At 45.0% G+C, this 24,133-nt stretch overlaps 1 protein-coding gene across 1 annotated transcript in view; it reads left to right on the forward strand.

Annotated features, from left to right (window-relative positions):
* Window positions 1-24,133, forward strand: part of LOC147660658 (E3 ubiquitin-protein ligase TRIM39-like) — a 130,666-nt gene that overhangs the window by 75,271 nt on the left and 31,262 nt on the right. Inside the window, exon 5 of the mRNA XM_086951554.1 lies at window positions 10,075-10,184. Coding sequence (XP_086807680.1) covers window positions 10,075-10,184 — 110 coding nt within the window. The remainder of the gene's footprint in view (window positions 1-10,074; window positions 10,185-24,133) is intronic.

Below are 24,133 nucleotides of genomic sequence, written 5' to 3' on the forward strand. Positions count from 1 at the left end.
GGGGGGGGGGTGATGGGCCGTCAGGGGGGAAGTTGAGAGGAAAAAAAGAGAGGAGAGGAGGGTGGATCAAAAGAGGTGAGAGGTAGGTGACGTTTGAGAATGAAGGTCAGATGGTGAGGGAGGGACATCGGAGGGGGACTTGTGACTATTAGAGGGGAAGGGGGTGTGACATAAAGAGGTGAGAGGTTGGAGGAGTTTGAGATCGTTGTTCTCATTTTTGTTATCTTCTGTTTTCTTTTTGTCTTATTCATCAGTAATCACAGGGCAAGTAGCTTTAGTTTCTAGCACTTCCTGTCTCAGTGCTTCTTCCGAACCTTACCAATTTGCGCTTTCAGCATTTTCTTGTGCGCTTTCTCATTCGTCACGTAGTCCCACTCATTCAAGCTTTCAAACTGTGCCAGTCAGAGCAGCGTTTCATCCCAATCATGGCGCGCCTCAAATTCTCAATCTTTTTCACATCTAATTTACCATACACAATAAACGGAAACTTTTTATTGCCAGCAGTAATTGCATTCCATTTTCTAAGCCACAAACTTGTATGAAATCCATTGTCTAAGAGCATCTCATAGGCGGGGTACCAATTGAGTGTGAACATTTTGCAGCTCAAAAACACTCTGATAATGAACTGAAATGGACTGTGTTGAAAGTACTGAGACTCCCTCCAAGAGGTGGAAATATCGGACAATTACTGAATAAAGAAGAACTGAAGTCCATCATACAGTTCAACTCCATCCAGGATGGCCTTAACAGAACCGAGGACTGGACAAGTCTAATATAATTTGTTCATTTATGATCCCTTCGAAGCATGAGCATACAAAATAATTGTCTGTCCGTTAAAATGTAACATTCTTTGAAATGTCAGTTGGTTCGATAATGCTTGGTTTTTAACAGAACTAGCTCGAGACCGTGGGCACTGCGAACCATTTGGTGGCACCCTCACTAGTCAGCCCCCTTCCTCTCACCCCCTCGGTACCTCACCACTCTTAAATGGCGCCCATACCGGCACAACTCACTCTTGAGTCGTTTGTTCACCACCACTGTCACGGGGCACGGCGGGCACCCCAGACCGTATCTAATCCTAAAAACTGATGACCCCAGGTCTGCATACCACGCATAAGTACCTTCATTGGTCACTCCGAACCTTATTGCTCGGATAATTCACCATTCCAAAATGGCGACCGATACCGGCACTCGCTTGTAGCCCGTCCTCACTTTTTACTCCTGTTTCGACGGAGCATATTAGGCGTCTTTGCATGCAGACGCTCACCATCCGGCCATTGCGCTGCTGTGACGGGACCCCATTGCGGCCCCTCTACGAGCAATTTAAGGTAAGCTTTGGAAAGAACGGCGGCTCCCTTATGGATTTGAACGAGTCCGGTAATACTCGCGATATAATTCGTGTGCGCCTTTGATATTTTCATTTCAGGCTCGCACGGAAGAGGCCATTTCCATTGAGTGCCTTGCGTGGAACCGACCCCCGGTTACGGTAACTAATTGTCCACACTTATCACCAATCGCTGCCAATTGCCCCTCACTCCAATTCTCAACCAATGTTTTTTGTCCACAGACTACACCCCCTTTTAAACTGAAGTCCTGTATTTTACCTTCACTGCACCCACGTTGTCACCTTGGTATAATTGCAGTAACTTTAACTCTGGATTATAATACCTTCTTTTTAGGTCACGAATATTTCGACCGTTGTTGGCCGGCTTTAATCTTCATTTCGATTCCACTGAATCGTCAACCCGGTAATGGTGGTTTTTAATTGTAATATGCCGTGTGTGTAATTTTTCTGCCACACACCGAATAATAACCATAACAAATCCTTTCAGGCATTACCAGTAATCGGAACTGATCGGAAGCTTGTCCATCCACGACTGGCCCATCCAGCCCGGCTCGTGGTAATTACCTCCCCTAATTCACTCCCACCGCCACGATATTCCTTCACCAAAACACTATATTCCCCGCCACTAAGCACCACTGCCACATAAATTGAAAGCGGTATGCCTTATTTGTTTGATCTATTCTCCTGCATCCCAAACACGAGCACATTGAGATCCGTGCCCTTTGGGAACACTCGACTGCATGTGCACACGTTGCATTTTGCATGCAAAAACGGTTGTTGACGAGCACTTTAGCCTTTTAGCACTCACTCTGTAAATATTTGATACAGAAAAATGTCTTCTTCTCTTTTTCTTCCTGTTTATACCCTACAGGCTCACTTGACAACTCAGGCAAAATCAATTCTAGTCCTGAAGATGATCCCACTATAATATTGGAGATAGGGATCGAAACGTTCGTCGACTGTTTTGCAGTACTGCTCGTTATATGATCTTTAACTTTCCCGGCAGTTACTGTGGGTTTGTGCTTATTCAAGAACCTCTTGCATTGTATTATAAGCCACCCTGTTCTCCTTGTTTGCCTGTGAATTCTGTGTCCTTTTCTTTTGTATTGTTTCCCCTTGACTTGGTACAGGCTTGTGCCCAGTTATTAATGTGCGAAATGTTTTCGCTTTATGCTGTTTATCTTTACTACTTTGAAAATAAATACTTCTAGGTCCAACTGGACACTGAAGCAAAAACACAGTCTTTATTTTTAGCCTGTGCAAATTAATCCTCTAAATATCATTAAAAACCTAGGACCTTTTGTAATATAAAATTAGTAGCTTAACCCATGGTCCTTGGCCATTACTTTGGGTTCCCTTGTACACTAAACCTACAATTAGCGCAATCGCTAGATTGCAAGGGTTTCTATTCCCTTGCCCACCTCTCCTTGGGGGGCGGGCCAGTCCTAACACCTTGTCTTCCCCAATCACTCAACACTAGTAATCCCCTTCCCACACTTATCTTCCTAATATGTCAGTCAACACACCTCTTTATACAGACGACTATTTGAAACAACTATGCTCACGTCCTTCCCTATTGTCAGAGACCCCAGAGGCTCCAATCTCGGTAAATGACTCTATTCCAGAACAACTAGAAAAATTAAAAAAGAAGCAAGTTCGGCTGGAACTTATGATTTTGATGCTGACAGATTATTTAAAAGCCAACGTGATCCCGCTGGGTTTACAAGTTCGAAATATCCCGGGAATTTTCACTGATATTCCCAAATACATTCAAAACTTCCGTTTTATAGGTACAACCTGTTCACGCCATTGGCTAGCCCTTGGCATAGATATTGCGAGTGAAACCCTCAAATCTCTGGAAACAGAAATCGCAGACCTCCTCAAACAAGTAACAGATTCCGATCCCAGTGCAGATGCAAAAAAACTACTTGAGCAAATTGACAAAACTGTGGCTGAGTTCCACAGGATTGAACAAAATAAAAAGTCAAATAAAATCAAAAAGGACGTGAAACTATATAATATTGAGAATACTTACCCTTATCTGCAGAAAGATTGTTATATTAACAAAACCTATCCCCGTTACCAAAATAGCCGCCCTTGGGGCCGCTATAACAGACGCCAGAATTTGGTGGGATTCTCAGACACCTCTGCCGAATCTTCTGATAGTTCTGACCCAGGGGAAGGCGGCAGTGGTGGAAGAAGAGGTGGTCTGAATCAGAATTCTTTTTTAGCCAGAGGCGCCCAGGACCCACCGCAGCGCGGGAAGGTCAAGAAAACCCAACGATGGCACAACCCTCCTGGCGAGCGCAGGACTCGCAACAATTATTACCAATGGTGAGCGGAATACAAATTCCGCCCCAGGGAACTGACAGCATTCCTATCTTTAATCTCTCTAAATACACACTTGCACAAGAGGAGCTAACATTACTTATGAAAGGCCTTTCTTTTGTGCCAACAATCCCACCCAACTACATGGATTTACAAGCAGAACTAATGAGATTTTTCAGACGCATACGTCTACAGGCCTTTTTTCAGTTGCACCCCACACCTGAAAGGGTCACCAATACTCCTTTTCGTCCACCATCTATCTTCTCGCCATCTGCTAGTATGATTCCCACAGAGGTGGTTACTTTTGAGAAGGTAATTCTGAAGGAATTGCAAAAACTCCAAAACAAGAAAATGTTCATACCCTATAACATTTCCAGGGAAGAGAAAAATGCCATTTCCCAACTCAAAACCAATGATAACCTCATAATTAAAAGTGCTGACAAGGGTGGAGGTATTGTATTGCAAGAAAAAGCCGCATATGTTTCAGAAATAATGCGACAACTTGAGAATAAGGAACACTATAAAAGACTGAGTCATAATCCTACCAAAGAAATCCAGAGTCTAATACAAAAAATCACGAAAGAGGGACTTGAAGCCGGTTTTCTATCAAAAAAAGAGTATAATTTTCTGAATGTAAAATCGCCGAGAACTCCGGTAATATACACGTTACCCAAAATACATAAAGATCAAAAAAAACCGCCAGGCCGCCCCATTGTCTCAGCCTGCGGATCCATCCTGGAACCATTGGGTTCTTACGTAGACTTTTTTATTAAAGACTTTGTCCCTTCCACACAATGCTATATAAAGGACTCAATGCACATGATTAACATGATCGAGCATCATCCATACAATCCCGTGACTGAAACTCTCGTAACCATGGACATTGAGTCCCTTTATACTAATATTCCACAGACTACAGCATTGCTAGTGATCAAAAAGATTTTGGATTCACGGCCTCGGCCTCATGCCGTACCTAGCATGTTCATCCTTCAACTCCTGAAGATGTGCCTTACGAGGAATTTTTTCCTCTTCAATGGCATTTTCTATGAACAGATCAAGGGGACCGCCATGGGCGCAATTTTTGCTCCGAATTTGGCGATTCTGTTTATGGATGAAATAGAGACTAATGTCATTAACAACCCCACCAATCCCTTCTTACCAGGAGTCCGGTTTTGGCGTAGGTATATCGATGACATTTTCATCATTTGGACTGGAAGTGACGATTGCCTACGCCAATTCCTACACTGGCTGAACAATAATTGTTTGGGCCTTACCTTTACCATCAGCACTGACCATGACTCTATCTCCTTTTTGGACTTGTCCATTTACCACAGTGAAGGTTCCCTATTGACACGTCTCTACCGTAAGCCCACTGAAAAAAACACTCTTTTGGCCTACAACAGTAACCACCCGAGAGCATTACGGGACTCACTCCCATATTCGCAATTTTTGCGAATTAGGCGTAACTGCTCCTGTAAGGAGGATTACTTCCGAGAAGCTACCACCTTGGCAACCAAACTCAAAGATAGGGGGTACCCAAAGAAATTAGTCAAAAACGCCACCAAGCGTGCATGGTATTGCCCCAGGGAAGTCTTACTTACACCAAAAGAAAAGACTACCTCTAAACGCATACCGTGCATATCCACTTTCTCACCCATCTCTAATCAACTAAGAAAAAGTATCCTCAAGCATTGGCCAATACTAAACACAGGTGCCCTCTCCATGGAAAAACCCGTATTTGCCTTTAAAAAGAGTAGAAACCTTAGGGATCACCTTGTAAGAGCTGCTCTACCTGCTCCTCTACCATCAACTACACTTGAAAATGTATGGGGTCTGTCCCCCATTGTTGGGCATGCAAAATGTGGCGGATGCAATAACTGTGATAGCACGATAGAAGGAAAAAGTTTTACCTTTAACAACATCACTATACAATGTCGTTCCTTCTCTAACTGCAACACTTGCAATGTTATTTACCTAATTTTGTGCCCTTGTCAGAAAGTGTATATAGGGCAGACCAGCCAAAAGGTAAAAATTCGCATTGGACAACACAGGAGCCGCATCAGGTGCGGCATCCCGAATGCACCATTGGTGGAACATTTTGCAGCTCAAAAACACTCTGATAATGAACTGAAATGGACTGTGTTGAAAGTACTGAGACTCCCTCCAAGAGGTGGAAATATGGGACAATTACTGAATAAAGAAGAACTGAAGTCCATCATACAGTTCAACTCCATCCAGGATGGCCTTAACAGAACTGAGGACTGGACAAGTCTAATATAATTTGTTCATTTATGATCCCTTCGAAGCATGAGCATACAAAATAATTGTCTGTCCGTTAAAATGTAACATTCTTTGAAATGTCAGTTGATTCGATAATGCTTGGTTTTTAACAGAACTAGCTCGAGACCGTGGGCACTGCGAACCATTTGGTGGCACCCTCACTAGTCAGCCCCCTTCCTCTCACCCCCTCGGTACCTCACCACTCTTAAATGGCGCCCATACCCGCACAACTCACTCTTGAGTCGTTTGTTCACCACCACTGTCACGGGGCACGGCGGGCACCCCAGACCGTATCTAATCCTAAAAACTGATGACCCCAGGTCTGCATACCACGCATAAGTACCTTCATTGGTCACTCCGAACCTTATTGCTCGGATAATTCACCATTCCAAAATGGCGACCGATACCGGCACTCGCTTGTAGCCCGTCCTCACTTTTTACTCCTGTTTCGACGGAGCATATTAGGCGTCTTTGCATGCAGACGCTCACCATCCGGCCATTGCGCTGCTGTGACGGGACCCCATTGCGGCCCCTCTACGAGCAATTTAAGGTAAGCTTTGGAAAGAACGGCGGCTCCCTTATGGATTTGAACGAGTCCGGTAATACTCGCGATATAATTCGTGTGCGCCTTTGATATTTTCATTTCAGGCTCGCACGGAAGAGGCCATTTCCATTGAGTGCCTTGCGTGGAACCGACCCCCGGTTACGGTAACTAATTGTCCACACTTATCACCAATCGCTGCCAATTGCCCCTCACTCCAATTCTCAACCAATGTTTTTTGTCCACAGACTACACCCCCTTTTAAACTGAAGTCCTGTATCGAGCCCACGCTAAACGCTAGGCTCAATCGGTAATGTGTGTTTTACCTTCACTGCACCCACGTTGTCACCTTGGTATAATTGCAGTAACTTTAACTCTGGATTATAATACCTTCTTTTTAGGTCACGAATATTTCGACCGTTGTTTACCGGCTTTAATCTTCATTTCGATTCCACTGAATCGTCAACCCGGTAATGGTGGTTTTTAATTGTAATATGCCGTGTGTGTAATTTTTCTGCCACACACCGAATAATAACCATAACAAATCCTTTCAGGCATTACCAGTAATCGGAACTGATCGGAAGCTTGTCCATCCACGACTGGCCCATCCAGCCCGGCTCGTGGTAATTACCTCCCCTAATTCACTCCCACCGCCACGATATTCCTTCACCAAAACACTATATTCCCCGCCACTAAGCACCACTGCCACATAAATTGAACGCGGTATGCCTTATTTGTTTGATCTATTCTCCTGCATCCCAAACACGAGCACATTGAGATCCGTGCCCTTTGGGAACACTCGACTGCATGTGCACACGTTGCATTTTGCATGAAAAAACGGTTGTTGACGAGCACTTTAGCCTTTTAGCACTCACTCTGTAAATATTTGATACAGAAAAATTTCTTCTTCTCTTTTTCTTCCTGTTTATACCCTACAGGCTCACTTGACAACTCAGGAAAAATCAATTCTAGTCCTGAAGATGATCCCACTATATTATTGGAGATAGGGATCGAAACGTTCATCGACTGTTTTGCAGTACTGCTCGTTATATGATCTTTAACTTTCCCGGCAGTTACTGTGGGTTTGTGCTTATTCAAGAACCTCTTGCATTGTATTATAAGCCACCCTGTTCTCCTTGTTTGCCTGTGAATTCTGTGTCCTTTTCTTTTGTATTGTTTCCCCTTGACTTGGTACAGGCTTGTGCCCAGTTATTAATGTGCGAAATGTTTTCGCTTTATGCTGTTTATCTTTACTACTTTGAAAATAAATACTTCTAGGTCCGGCTGGACACTGAAGCAAAAACACAGTCTTTATTTTTAGCCTGTGCAAATTAATCCTCTAAATATCATTAAAAACCTAGGACCTTTGTAATATAAAATTAGCTTTTTTATTTGGAGCGGCATTTGGAGAAGAAAATAAGGTTTGTTTTTATAGGCGAGGTGAGGCTATGGTAGGAGTCAACTATGAGCGTTTCGGGGTGATGAGTCAGTAACTTATGCTTAAAGTTTTTCTTGGCATGTTTGGATAGATTGGATGGGTACACGATGTTCCAGGAATTGGGACCATATCTAGAGAAGGCGGGATCTGGGGTAGTGGGGACGGGAGATTGGGGGGGGGGGGGGTGATGGGCCGTCAGGGGGGAAGTTGAGAGGAAAAAAAGAGAGGAGAGGAGGGTGGATCAAAAGAGGTGAGAGGTAGGTGACGTTTGAGAATGAAGGTCAGATGGTGAGGGAGGGACATCGGAGGGGGACTTGTGACTATTAGAGGGGAAGGGGGTGTGACATAAAGAGGTGAGAGGTTGGAGGGGTTTGAGATCGTTGTTCTCATTTTTCTTATCTTCTGTTTTCTTTTTGTCTTATTCATCAGTAATCACAGGGCAAGTAGCTTTAGTTTCTAGCACTTCCTGTCTCAGTGCTTCTTCCGAACCTTACCAATTTGCGCTTTCAGCATTTTCTTGTGCGCTTTCTCATTCGTCACGTAGTCCCACTCATTCAAGCTTTCAAACTGTGCCAGTCAGAGCAGCGTTTCATCCCAATCATGGCGCGCCTCAAATTCTCAATCTTTTTCACATCTAATTTACCATACACAATAAACGGAAACTTTTTATTGCCAGCAGTAATTGCATTCCATTTTCTAAGCCACAAACTTGTATGAAATCCATTGTCCAAGAGCATCTCATAGGCGAGGTACCAATTGAGTGTGGAGACTCTCCTCCGTTAGCCAGAATCGCAGATTTATTCAAAAGTTCACCCATTGGAATCTCAACCGAGCTCACAATGCCCACAACACCAATACAACCAATCACAATACAATTGCAAAACGAGAATTGAAACACAATGCAGGAACCAAAACAAATAAACCTTTGTCTGCCCATCGGGATACGGAACTAACTACAGAAAGGGAAAAATACCTTAAGTGCTTTCATCCACACCAATATAGGTTCTTGGTGAGCGGTAACCTACCTTTAGAGTCAGCGTGTCTATCCTCATGCACAAAAGAATAAACAACACTGCCCAGATGAGTTCATAGACAACCAGACTATGAAGGGTTTCAAGGACTTTAACCTATAACTTGACCTGACTCCACATGTCTTTTCAGCAAACAACCTCAAAAAATTATCTTGAGAACTTGGATTTCTATAAATCTGTAAACCTTATACCGAGATCCAAAAACCTTTTCACGTATGGCACAAAAAACCTGAAAATGTAAACCGCTTCAGCAATTTATCCAAAACATTACAGTGCAATGCAGTTTTCAACACATGCACAAGGACCCGTAGTTTTTGTTGTTGGTATCCTGCAATTGAAGCTTGGATACCACAGCTTGAATGTGTTCATGCGATGCTCCTAATGGTGCACCTAATGGCAGTCCTCATAGTCCATATTGTGTGATGCTCGGCTCTCGTAAAGCATGGTGTGGGGGTCTCTCTGAATCTTTATTTGTGCCCTGTTTTAGATTAGAAGAATCATATGTCCTTCTTTGTTGGTTGTGTTTTGCGTTACCATGGCATTACCCTCACCTACTTTGTTATCTTAAGAGTTGAGACATGAAACTTTCTTACTGTGTTTAATGATGGCACTTAAAACATAGGGGTTTAGGTATGTAACACTACGGTTCCTCCATTTGTGAATCTGCACTGCAAATGAATTTGTATGAGCTTGTATTTTAGGGTCATGTGCTGTTATACCATAAAACATTTGGGCTTTTGTAAATTGTCAGTGATCTGGTCTGAACCCCACTGGGTTGTGCCTCATTGCACCTGCTGAGAAACTGGAACAAAGGCTGTTGTATCTTAGCAGAACCATCTTGTCTAGCACCATTTATTTGTGTGACTGGGGACTGGGAACAAAGTCAGAGTGAAAGAACTGAGAACCAAACATTTCCTGTAACCACTGACTGTTCCGGGACCCAGAGAAAAGGGTGTTGAGAGTGCAGTGAGATCCTTAAGAGAAAACTCTTAAGATGTAGCAATGAGATTCTGCAGAGTTTGCTACTCCTTGGTGTAGACTAAAGGATGCAGTGAGAGTGAGCAGAGTATGCTTCTGAGGACCATTTACTGCATCACTCTGTAATCCACAGGTGTAATACCGTGAAGGCTCAGAAACCTCCAGAAGATGCGGTCGTGGAGCAGACTCTGCAGAGCATTGGAGAACATTCCTCCTTGCAGGATAAACTCTTGGAATTAAAAGGTAAACTGACATCAGAGTGAAAGGGAAAGCCCAAGGAAGAACTGTTCATGACAAATGCATCCTACGAAGAATACTTTACTCACAGGCAAAGGCTACACAAGTGCTGTCCTTGTTCTGTGACGTTAGGTTGGAGGGTCGTGTGAACAAATAAAGGATTGTTTTCAGAAGTGAAAGAAAGTAAAGAGCGAGAGAAAAGAAAATTATGAGTACAGCAAGAATGGAGGAGTTGTAAATGGTGCTAATGAAAGTCTGGCTGGACAGGCAGCACTGTGAGACTGTAATGCATGTAACTCAAAGGAAGCCTGTGTCAGCTCACTGCATTTGAACTGAAGATCTGTGTCGTGTGCGGGCATCTATGTACGGTTGCATGGATGTCAGTGAATGGGTTCTGCAGTCTGGATTTTGGGAATCTTCTAGATCGGGACGAGTGTCGCAGAGACGTCTTTGAGAAAATGCTTCACATCTTTGTTTCAAATAGAATGTGGTCAGCAGGATGCGGCAACAAGATCTGAGAAACTTTACTGCATTTCCAAATTAATTGAGGCCTGTGACCCAGTAAGGAATCATTGCTTACATGTAGGTATAAATACCTGAATAGTGTAACGAAGTGGATTATTAATTGGAGTAGATGGTAGTCCACCACGAGAAATACAGTCATTAACTTGTGCAGTCTTGGCAAAGGTTTCGGAAATGTAAACCTCCGCTTAACCCGTGACAGCTATGACACACAGCACACCGGCTTAGCAGAAATGTGTAAAGCATTTAAGAGTACCAAAACAGTCAGAACATGTCAAAAATGCAACTAAAACAACAAAAATCTAAACAGGGGAACTGCAGATGTGAATTTTTTAAGATTAATAGGAATAAAAGCCAACAGAAAGTAAATCATTATTCACTGTTCGAGAGTGCGCAGGTCAGGTACGCCCAGCAGGTTCAGCCCAGTCAAATCTTTTACTTGAGGACTTAATCCCTGAAATGGAAGTCAAAATACTACAGTGGGGCAAGGTTGCAGACTGTATCCAAGAAAGTTAAAATTTGCCACCCAGGAAAGTTCATACTTGAGAAGATTTATGAAAAAGTCACGCAACGCAACACAGCCCCCTTGAGGCTGCGCTGTGTGACAGGGAGGGAGCAGGAGATATGGCTATCTCCTCCCCTTTCCCTTCGCTGATTACTGCTGCTGTGCGCCACTCACACACCTTAGCACCACAGCACTAGGGTGTGTGCTGAGTCCAGCATAGGTTTGGTACAGGAAGGGTACCCTTCCTGTACAAAATACTATCTTCGACACAAGGGAAAGCTTTTCCCACTTTGTATGCATGCTGCACAGTTGCGCCTTATTAAACAGGGTGAAGTTTTCTCACGCTAAACCTAATCTACTGTTTTTAGTAAATTGCGTTTAGCGTGAGAAACCTTGGGTGGTTGCATGGGAATGCCCATGCACCACCCTGGTAGGCCCCCAAGGGTCAAAGTAACGGGAAGCAGCGTAATGCGCTTCTTCGCATTACTTTTATGTTATTTCCAGCACTAAACAAGTTTAGCGCTGGAAAGTAAATTAAAAAAAAAGAAAGATTTTGCATCACTTTTGTGATGCAAACGCGGCGCAAAAGCTTAGTATTTCTCCCCCTTTTCTGTTGTAGCTCGGAATCCTCCACTGGGGAAGGGATGTAGGCTGCATCCAGGACGTTCATATTTAAGTTGGGTAGGCTTGCCACATAGATCCACTCAAAGGGCCGTGTGAGCGGCCAAAACCTCAGAGCGTCACCAACTCGATTTTCTTGTCCAGTGAAGTTGCGCTTTGGGCAGATTGACTTGGGTCAGTCCTGGTCCTCCGGTGGTCTGGCTATCTACAGACAAGGGCCCCAGGACCCTTGGACATCACTTAGGGGTCAGAATGTTTTCCAGCACAGCTGATTAGCAGGGTCCCGTCCTCTTCCAGTTACAACTGCTCTTTCTAGGAAAAAGACCCTGTGCAGCTTGTTGTATCCCAGCAAACGCACAGGAGGGCCAGCTGATCCTGGCGTCCACTTCTTTATCCTGGGTACAAGTGGGAGTAGATCTAGCCCTTTAGGTCTCCTCACCACATGTCTCACTTGTCTCAAACAGCAGATGATCTGTCACGGGTCCAATGTTTTGGAGATGGTTCCTTTGAGTGCTGCATTTATTGTTGGCAGTAGCTAGTCAGGTAAAGGTTCCCAGGTGCAACTCTAGCCACTTTGTTTAGGAGTTCCTGTTTGCCCTACTACAAACAATCCCACAATTGCACTTTATTCCTTAAATCCAAGATGTGGAAACGCTTTGTCCCTTGTGCAGAGTCTGTGTTCCTGCCCAGCGGTGTGCTCAGGGAAATGAGTACGCCCTCCTTTGTGGTCACTCATAACTGGTATTGGAGCTAGCTAGCTTTTTTCCCACTGGATTTATAGCCAGCCCAGGTGCCTTCCTAAGGACTTACCTTTTACTTGTGAAAAGACAGGCCCTTTACTAGTTAATGAAGTTCCTGGATCTATCCAAGATGGTCTTCCTGTAGGGAAGGCAAACAGCTCTCCACAACCAGCCATTGTTTCTGCTCTAGAGGCAGCTTTTACACCTCATTACATCAAGCAATGGCTGGCCTGCTACTGTCAGGTTAATGGAAATTAGACCCCAGGAGCATCAAGGAAGGAAAACCTTTCTAAAGTTGCTGTTCTTAAACATAGATCTTGAATCGTAGAATTTAAGAATGGAAAAGAAACTAAGCTAGACCTGTACTTAGATGTGGAAATGTATTAGCTTGATCTCACAATATAAAAGAGAATACAGAGCTCTGCTAAACTTAATGAGATGTCCAATGAATGGCACTTAGTAGTAACCGAGTAGATAGTACAGAGAGAGGTTTTAAGAACCATTACCCCCTCCTAAAGCTGCAGTGGGGCTATGCTCCTATGCTCTGCGACATGGCCAACATGATCTTGCTGATGGCCCAGGAAGACCTGAACAGGGGCGGTGGGTGAGATTTGAAAGTGGTGGGGCGCAAAGCGATTTGTATACAGCACCGTAGCGAGCGAGCGCAGCGATCGAGCCTGAACCCCAAAAGGGGGATTTGGGGGATTCCCCCCCCCCAAGAAAATTTTGAAAAAAAAAGAAGAAAAATCGTGCATTTTCAAACAAATTTGAGAAAGCAGGAAGGTTAATAAAGCAATTGTGGAAGTGCAGTTATTACATTAATAGATGACTTAACATAGGTAGCTGCTTATTCAGTATAACCACAGAGCTTCATACATTCTGTCCTATTACGCTCAGGTGCTGAATTCAGACTATAAGACTTTCATGAAAATCTCAGATCAACAATATTCACACCTAAGGTGGGAGCAAACGAGGCACTCCACACTTTTCTGGCAAAGAAACACATTTTAAATTACTGTAGGACTGGTATATACATCTGGCGAAACTCTACAAATAATACCCTAGTGCTAGTGCGCCTCGCTGCGCTGGCGAGATTGTGATAAGTTAACATAGGTGATCTACTTCATATGTCGTGGCCTTGTCCCAAAAATACGGCCCCCTCGTTGTGCTTCCTTTCCTGCCCCCTGTTCCCTCGTTGTGCTTGCTTTCCTGCCCCCTGTTCCCTCGTTGTGCTTGCTTTCCTGCCCCCTGTTCCCTGTGTGTGGCTGTGTGTGTGTGGGGGGCTCTGTGTGTGTGGGGGGGGCTCTGTGTGTGTGTGGGGGGCTCTGTGTGTGTGTACGGCTCTGTGTGTGTGTGGGGCTCTGTGTGTGTGTGGGGCTCTGTGTGTGGGGGGGGCTCTGTGTGTGTGGGGGGCTCTGTGTGTGTGGGAGCTCTGTGTGTGTGGGAGCTCTGTGTGTGGGGGGGGCTCTGTGTGTGTGGGGGGCTCTGTGTGTGTGGGGGGCTCTGTGTGGGGGGGGGCTGTGTGTGTGTGTGGGGCTCTGTGTGTGTGGGTCTGGGTGTGTGTGGGTCTGTGTGTGAAGGGCTCTGTGTGTGTGGGGCTCTGTGTGTGTGGGGGCTCTGTGTGTGTGGGGGGGCTCTGTGTGTGTTGGGCTCTGTGTGTTTTGGGCTCTGTGTGTGTTGGGCTCTGTGTGTGTGGCTCTGCCGGGCTGTGCGTGTGGCTCTGTCTGGCTGTGCGTGTGGCTCTGTCTGGCTGTGTGTGTGGCTCTGTCTGGCTGTGTGTGTGGCTCTGTCTGGCTGTGTGTGTGGCTCTGTCTGGCTGTGTGTGTGGCTCTGTCTGGCTGTGTGTGTGGCTCTGTCTGGCTGTGTGTGGCTCTGTCTGGCTGTGTGTGTGGCTCTGTCTGGCTGTGTGTGTGGCTCTGTCTGGCTGTGTGTGTGGCTCTGTCTGGCTGTGTGTGTGGCTCTGTCTGGCTGTGTGTGTGGCTCTGTCTGGCTGTGTGGGTGGCTCTGTGGTTGTGTGGGTGGCTCTGTGGTTGTGTGGGTGGCTCTGTGGTTGTGTGTGTGGCTCTGTGGTTGTGTGGGTGGCTCTGTGTGTGTGTTTAGGTGGCTCTGTGTGTGTGTGTAGGTGGATGTGTAGGTGGCCCTGTGTATGGGTGGGTGGCTGTATGTGGGTGGCCGCTATGTGCAGAAAAACACTTGCGAGTGCAAAATGAGGGTACAGTGTCTGCCCTTAAAGTTCAGTGAGCTCTGCACCGTCTTTCAATCAACACACCCTACCCAACAGCGGTCAATGAACCAATCCAGAGAAGAGTGGGAGCACGGAGGACCACACAAGACACGATCAAAGGCTGACCCAACAGCTGCCGATGGACCACACCAGAGAAAAGAGGGGGGAAAGAGGGTGGTATAAGACTATCAAAAGCCAACCCAACAGTGAACGAGAAGAAACCCCAATGAAGTAATGTGATATGATTAAAAGCCAACTCAGTGATTGCTGATATACAGTGTGGCAGAAAGGAACAAAGATGGCTTTACAGAAGTGTGATAATGACATTCAACTCAATTTTAAAGGGAGTGCTGATAGAGAGAAGGTAGGGGTGAGAGTAAAATGATGTTAATGAAGACAGCTCAGCATCTATCAACATTGCTGGATAATAGAGAGAAGTCAAGGCGACAAAGAGCTGTACTATGTTTCAAACCAACCTTAACTAAATGTGTAAATGTGCGGTCTGACACCAATCTGATAAGACTGGGCTGATTGTTAAAACAATACCACGACGATCATGCCCATGCCAAGCTCCCTTTATGTGCCCTCACACAGCCACACACTATGGCAGTAAGCACAAGCACAGCACACTCTTTAATGTAGGTAGACAAACTCTGCACGTGCACACTGACTTTTATTGCATATAGGCACCCACGCTTAATATATGCACAGACTCACTTTCCTTGTACAAACACACTCGCTGTATGCACTCAGTCACTACCCTTGAATGCACACATGCTTCGTGTGAGGCCACACTAGAACATGCTTCCCGCAGGGACGTGTAGGCCACGCCTGTCTGCCCGCATCTACACTCTCCTCTATACAGATATACGATGCCCTAGTGTGTCCTCACCCACACTGTCCATGTTCACACTTTCCCTGCTGCCCAGGGTTGGACTGGCCTAAAGGCAATCAGGCAGTGCCAGAGGGGCTAATCTGACAGGTCAGAGTGTAAGAAAGTTTTTGGCTTGTTTTATTACCTGCTGGGAGGGTTTTTATATTTCCCAGGGTGTACACACAGACCCCTTTCTCTCAATGGCTGCTCACCATCTCTCTCTCTCTGGCTCCGCACCCTCCTCCCCCCAGTTCTGTAGACAGCCACAGTATGCCACCGGGGACTCAAGTGTACCTGCAGCACACACTGACCCCGAATGCCCCCTTATCTACCCTCAACCAGACCCTACAAAGACATAACAGCATACATGGAGGGAGTCTTCCAATGGTTATGCCAGCGTGCCACCTTCGATACCGGACTTTTGCCAGCAAAACAAGCCCCTCCCCCCGCTCTTTATGAATACTCTGATTCCCAGATACCCCATTAACGCACAATTCTCCAAGGCATGCAGGTTCGCCATGTGCAAAAGAATAGCACAGGTGAACAGAGAGACGAGAAAGATTTTCAAAGCAAAGGGTGGAAAGAATAAAGGAGGGAGACAGGTGGCAAGAGTTTCATGGACCGTACCTCACACATACTACTTTATTTCCATTGTTATCTAGCAGCCTAAGGGCTAGATTTTGCGTTGGGTGGTAATGGATAATCATCTGATACACGTTCGAAATGTTAATTGGAGAGGGGAATCTGTTGGTGGAATTTTCTTCTCCATAGTGGTATCATGGTAAAGGAAGTACCACTTCTGGTACTTTATGATCAGACGATTTATGGACTGTCCCTGTGCCAAGTGTCAGGGTGTGAAACAAGAAATTCTCCAAGTTTAGGCTATACATTCTCCTGTCTATGACCCGCTGGATTCAAGTGTTGCACTTTGCAGCTCTGAAATATATGTGCACTCATTAATTCTAACTTTCCCAGCCTGTATACACCGACTGTGCTGCACTGAGGTTATCTGTTCTCCCTCCGAGCATTATCAATGTTATCATTTGCATCAGTACTCCGGATCTGTTGCAACAGCTTTAAAGCTCCCCCTTACACAATTTCATTAAAGGAAAGAGACTAACATCCAATATATTCTCTCTCGATTGAAATGACGACATGGTGGTGTCCCACATCTAGCACCAGAATGTCACACCTTTGTCGAAACGGGAAACTCAAGGTCTAATAGAACATGGCGAGAGGCATAGGCTACCACATATGCTCGGACACTGCATACTATGCTGGTTGATAAACACACGGCCAAGACAAAGTTTTGCCGGGAGGTTTCAAGACTTATCACGTGTATTAATAGCGAAGAGAGAAATTACGAATAATTGGAGGGCTACAAGGGGACCAAGAACAGAGATCTGCAAAAGAGAGCTGGAGAAGTGGGCAGACACAGAAAATAGAATTCATAGCTGCCAAGGTTTAAGATTGCTTATGTGTGACATTTTCAGAATTTCAATGTTATAATGAGTGACATTCAACATCTATGAGTGACACTTTCTTGCCTGCAAAATCAAGCAATGAAGAAGAGGGAAACATATATAAATATCAGATATTACACCCCTTTGAGCAACTAGAAACTCTAAGAAGATCTTAAAACTGCTGCAAAACTAACCTACTGCCCTTAAATAAACGTGTTGCCTGGAAGCAGTGCGTCACTGCAGTCAAGCCCCAGGTTCAGGTTTTTTTTAATGGAAGCGGGGGTGTGAGAAAGCTACATATATGAGGGTGCTGCCTGGACGCTGTGTGTCCCTGCAGCCAGGCCCCAGATTCAGGGATTGTGAGGGAATCAGGGGTGTGTGGGAAAGCTTCATACACCCAAAGTAGCATTGAGCATGGTTGAGCAGCAGGCAGTATTACCTATGCTCTAATCTCATCCTCCGAGAATTAAAGACAAAGCATTAATATGCAATATCAGAATGAGATACCCATCTAGTGATCAAATTGTTCAGTGAGAACCTGGTAAAGCTGTGACAAATCCCAGCTTCTCTGCATCTCTAAATTGTGTTATCCTAGAAAGTGTTTATTTCACAGAGCCTTCTTTATGTTCATTATTACATATGAGAGTGCCTTCAAATATGTGTGTCATACAAATTAAAACATGTTTGTGTAAATCGTAATGGCACCAACTAATTGTGAAAAAAATTCCTTCATATCTTAGAGTTTAACTGTACTCTGCACATGTATAATACGTCACAGATATTGTGCAACTGAATCAGAGGAAGGCATGCCTTCTGGGGTTACTAAATATTTTCTAAATAACACCATTGCTAAAATGCTGCAAGTAAATGACCTCTGCACAACAAAGATGTCATCAATTGGTTTGAGAGGTGCAAATTGGAATCCTGTTCATTGCTTTTTGTTGCATTTTTATAGTGTGCTTTGGAGCACTTTACATGAGTACCAGTTATATTATAGATGGTCAGATTTGTTTTTTAGAAACAGTAAGATTAAGTAATTTGCCCATATTCACAGGATATTGAGCCAATGCCCCGACTTGAACCTGGTTCCCGAGTTCCAAAGTCTGCAGCTCTGACGGAAACACCACATGCTCTGCCATGTTTCGTGTTTAATTTAATGGACTATAACGGGAATCTAGTTTGCCTATAGGTTACAAGTGAGAACTGACTTACCTCTCAGCAAACAATCAGTAGAAAACACGTCATGCAGATAGAAAACAGTGCTCCCATGAGTGAAATGCTCCTTTCCTGGTGTTCCTTCTTTTAATGACTGCTCCCCTTTGAGTCTTCTGCTCCTGCCTTTTTCGCTAATATATAAGCTGAGTTTGTGATCCCCACTGTCTCACTTGGGCACCACCCCCACTGCCTTCCTTACAGCTGCTGGGAGGGGAGAGCCATGTGAAAGCTCTCCCAGTTGTGCGCCATAAAAGTATCCGACACCATGCGGCCTGCTCGACCACCTCCACGCAGTACACTGTGAGGGGTCACTCCACCTCGCCTCGGGCACTGCACTATACTGTGTTTAGCAAGGTACAGGCGACAGCATTTATAAGAATTACTTCAGGCACGGTTTTTGTTTTATGTGTACATCACCAGCAAAAACCGGAGCTCCAGACCAAACAGGCATACAAACAGCCTAGCTAAAATAAATCAGTTGGCACACTGACCTGCACAGCTACCTCTCAGGACTCGACTATACTTGACAGGCGGCAGGCCGGCAATGAAAAAGGAAGCTGCCGCCCGTCATGGCATACACTCCAATTATGTTTTTCAAGGTACTGTCCTGGTAAATTCGGCAACATCCACCCATTCCGAAAATGGTTGCATAATCCCCAAAGGCCCGAGCCAAACGACGTCATCACAACTTAGGAGAAGCCACACTGTTAGCGCCCATAAAACAAATATTTATCAAGATGCAGTGCGCTTATCTCTAGTTATATTCAACAATAGCTCAAACCAAATCACACAATCTATGTTTGTAGAGGCCACATTAATGTTGGAACCCGTAGGACAATTGCTACTCACCACACTTATCCCCGCAGTCAGGTCTGGCGAGATCCCGTGAGTGCTGTGCAACAACCAGCCAGGCAAACGTCACAGCGCAAGTCCAGAATGACCAATCACTGCATGGCTTCACAGTGAAGTCAAACAGTGATTGGCCATGCAGTGCTGAGCCTGAGCCAGTGTGCCACCAGCCAATCGGCGCTGCATGCAGCGCCAGGATTGGCTAGCGAGGCACATTTGCTGCTCGCCCTGTCGCCCTTAGAAAACCCGGGCTGTGGCACCAAACAAGCACCCCTGGGTTCCGCTGGGGAACTTACAGTGCGCATGCTTGTGAAAGTCTTCAACTTTCCCAAGCATGCGCACTATAAGTTCCCCAACTAAACTGTGCCCTACGGTCTGCTGCAGCCTGAGTGTGGACTGTCACTCAAGCTGTAGCAGGCCACCCCCCTACACAATTCCCGCCGGCAGCTGATTGCTAGTATTCAATGTATTTTATTGCGGCCGGCGGCCGCGATGCGTCCATGGTGGCTGGTGGGGCTACGCCCCTACGCCCCAATGGACGCACCGCTGCTGGACCTGAAAACATCACTAGCTCAATCTATTCAGAATGGGCAAGACGCTGCCAAATACATGATTCTTGCTGGCCTTGATACTATTGCTTTTCTGTGAAGGGCAGTTGGCACTGGTCGGGTGGCTCGCCGCAAAGCGTGGATGCGCTTCACAGGGTCTTTTGGAAACATACAAGCCTCTCTCATGGATATGCCTTTTGATGCATCGTGCCTTTTTAAGAGAATAAGCCATTTCTGCTATGGAAGAACTGCCAAATTGTTTCCTGCATAAATGTAGGAAATCCCAGGCTTTCCCAGGGTGCTGGCATATAGGCACCGCCACTCACCCCAGCCCCTGTGGCAGTCACCCAAGTCCATTAGAGGTCTGATCGTGGATTTTGAAGGCAGCACTCAGGTCATCAATGGTAACTGTTCCCCTGCTTCCACAGCCATGAAACCTCTTTAGCTTACCATCAGTAGCACACAACTTCCCAGAGAGGTGAGATCCAGCCCTTTCTCCCAGGGTTGTGAGCCATCACGCTTGACAAATGGGCCCTCCAAATCTTTCAGCAGCTTTGCCCTGATGTTTCTTTCTGCCAGTTGCACCTTCCTCCCACATTGAAGAAGCTCTCAGACGAGCCCGTATCCATTCTAATCCAAGGAGCCATCAATAGCATTCTCGACTCTGAAATAGGAAAGAGTTGTTACTCCTGCTATATCATTGTTTCAAAGATGGATGGAGGCCTTTGATCTATCTTAAGTCTCTGTCCGCTGAATGCCTTCTTGCGGAAGGACAGATTCCAAATGCTCAGGCAGACCCAGATTTCTACTATTATTGTAGAGAGATATAAAACACATGGATATCTTAATAGAATCTCAGCCAACCAAAGCAAACACTGCCCTTTAAAACCGCCAAGTCTTCGGATGTTTGCAGAATAATGCCTCTGTCATACTGAGGCGGAGGGAGCTACATAGTTTTTGTGCCAAATATCTAAAGGAATGCACTCACCTGTCTGTGGTACTTGAGCCAGACTAAGATTAGCAGAGTGCAAGGATCTTGAAAGACAGTAAGTAGTCACAAAGTGCCTCAGATAAGGAGGTCTCAATTGTGAAAGCACACTACAGACAAATCAAAGTGCTATAAATTGGATGCGCTTTACCAGAGGCAGCCAGTGGAGGTTCCGGAGCTGAGTCGAGACAGTTCTGTACCTAAATATGTGGCCATGGAGACGTACGGTTGCATTCTGGGTTATTTGGAGTCTTTTGGTTGAGACATTTGAAGCTCTAAGATACAGATCATTTCCATACTCTATTTGTGATATGATCAGTGCCTGGACAATGGCCCTTTAGGTGGATGCAGGCAGGAGCCAGAAATCTTCCTCAGGCACCTCAACATACCAAAGCAGCAGCCAATCACAGTATTAGTCTGACCGTATAATCTCAATTCCTTTTCCAACCATATTCCCAAATTCTTCACCACCTTTATGACTTCCTGCAAGACATCCTAATATGTGCAGTCACCAAGGTGAATACCACAGGCTCAGTTGGTTCCCAACTATCAAAATCTCAGTTTTGCTGACATTGAGTTTGAGGCAATTCAGTCTCTTCCAATGGGCAACCGCTTCCAAACGGAGTTTGAGTTGAAAGGTACTTATCTGAGTCCCGAGTCGAGGAGAATGCTATCTGAGTATCATCCATATTAGAGATTATGGAAAAGCAAAAAGGTTCCATTAAAGGGTGGACATAGACATCAACCCCTTCGCTGCTAGGCCTTTTCCCCTCCTGTGCTAAGCCTTTTTTTGGCTATTTGGGGTAGTGCGCACTTAGGCCCCTGTAAAATTTGACCACATAAGGTATCCATGCCAATTTTGCGTCCTTCTCTTCCAACATTATGGGGATACTAAAGGTATTCAGGGTTTGTGGATTCCCTTGGAGGGGTCCCAGAAATCATCCAAAATACAGTAACATTTTTGTTTTTGTTCACAAAAATGGGAAAATGGGCTACACATGAAAGCCTCTGGGTTTTTCCCTGCAAATGTTATCAAAAAAGGGTTTGTGGGGCTGAAATCACCATTTTCCCAGCTTTTAGGGAATGACCGTCTTTTGTCAGAGAACCAACATGTTTTTACACAGTTTTGGGATTTTTCTGGGACATAGCCTATTTTTGCTATTTTTTATTGCTTTCAACCTCCTTCCAGTTAATGGTAAAAATGAGTATGAAAGCAATAATGGATCCTGGAAAGCTATACAATTTAGAAAAGTAGACACAATTCTGAATTCAGAAAGGGGTCATTTGTGTAGATCCATCAAGAATTCTTTATAGAAACTAACAGTTAAATATTGGAAAAATTGAAAATTAGTTGAAAAAAACAGCCTTTTGTGTCAACGTTTTCACCTGTAACTTCTTGCAATTATGACAGCTCTTTGAAAGCAATATACTGTTACATTTGCTGGACCTTCCTGGTTGTGGGGATATATAGGACTTGTAGGTTTACCAAGAACCAGACGAACCCAGAGTGAAAAACTGAGTAGCAATTTGCACTGGCTTTGTATTATGTACCAGGTATATAGCAATTATTGTGTGAAAATGTATACATGGAAAAATCGGTATGAAAGACACCTATGTATTTCTGAAATGGGAACAAATTATAGAGTTCAGAAACAGTACATATTCGCACATTTTTTAAATTGGGAATACTCATACTAACATGAGAGTTATTGGTCATTTTTCAAAATGACTTCGTTTTTACACAATGTCTTTCGTTTGGAAGGCAGAAATGCATCAAAAATCAATAGGTAATAACAGTTGCTTTACAAATCTGAATTACCCTAAGTCTCCGGATAAAAATGGTGCCTCACTTGTGTGGGTAGGCATAGTGTCCACGACTGGAAAGGGCTCAAAACCCAACGTGAACACACCACATTTACACAATGAAAATGTACCCTTTTTTTACTAAATGTGTAGCTGTCGTTTTTTAACCCTAGCTCTGCCGGCACCTGGGGAAACCTAGCAAACCTATACATTTTTTAAAACAAGACACCCACACCTTTTCGACAATTTTGGCTCGAACAGCGTTATGTGATATTGGCCGGTAATTGCAGGGGGTCCGATGGACTGAGATCCTTTCCAGGCTTTAGGGTAATAACCTTGGTTAAAGATTTTCACCAGATGGCTAGTATTACTTTTGGAGCCAATTGAGTTATCTTAGGGTGTCAGGGGCCTAAAGCGGAGGCCAAATTTGTAGATAGAAGCAAGTCCAACACCTAATCAGCCATCAGTGCTGAAAAGCATGAAAGAATGTATAGATTAGTATACAGGATGATTATTCTCCTATGAGTCTGGGATGATGCTTCTGGTTCAGCCTCCAGTAAGAGCTCCCTTTGAGGTGGAGAGGCCTGCTGAGTATTTGCCATGAAGGTATTGTAAATATCTTCTACCTTCACCTGAAAGAAGGAGGCTAGAGTATTGCACAGGGATTGGTTGTTGTTGGTCAGATCAAATAGATCAGACCCACGTCATCTTAGTCGCTTTGGATTGGGCCAGGAGAGGGTGGTACCCTGAACATCTGGGCATGAACATCTGCCCTCTCTTCATGCTACCACTTCGGGATGATCTTGTGTCACAGGAGCAGGGTAGGGTCCGTTTCCCCAGATCCGGAGCAATTTACTCCTCCATGCATCTGTTTCTCAAAGTTGTGGAGGTCATCCTGGCTGTCAGACATCCTTCCACACCAGGTGATGGGACACATTTCTGGCCTGGGCAGGAGCCCGCAGGCGAAACTGTTGATTTTGTATTGTTTGTTTTGCCTTTGACCCAGCAAGGCAGTGGTCACTATTCAAGTTTGACAGTCCTTTTGGACTTATTGTGTTTTCTGTACCAACTGTCCTTGTTTACACCTCCTGTTGTGATTAGGTTTATTAACCTCTTGCATGCTGATGACGGCCGGGAGCCGTCATGGCACACAGTGCTCGTGTGCTGATGGCAGCTCCCGGCCGTCACGACCACACCCGTGATCGGAATGTGCCGCACAGGCGCAGAATCGCTGCAGCATGCAAGAGGTTAAAGTTTTGACACACTTGTTCCCTTCCAAATGTTTTGCAATGCCACATGGAGAACCTAACTTGGTCTTGACGGTTCTCATGTGTACATCCTTTTAGCTGATGCACAGTGTGTAGTATCTAAGTCCATACATACATATAATAATGTAGCCGAGGCAGATGTGGTTAAGTTATGTAGAAGGTTTATACAGCCATAGGTAGGATAGCAGGAAGTATAACTCTGGAACAAGCAGCCCCAGCAGGAGCAGCCTTCCAGCTACTCAGCCCATTCTCAACTGCCAACCCTCATACCAGTCACCCAAGCATTCCATCCATGTCAATCACACCCATGAGCACACGCACACGAAGATGGTTAC

Source organism: Lissotriton vulgaris, unplaced genomic scaffold, assembly GCF_964263255.1.
Source record: "Lissotriton vulgaris unplaced genomic scaffold, aLisVul1.2 SCAFFOLD_1773, whole genome shotgun sequence".
NCBI lineage: Eukaryota > Metazoa > Chordata > Amphibia > Caudata > Salamandridae > Lissotriton > Lissotriton vulgaris.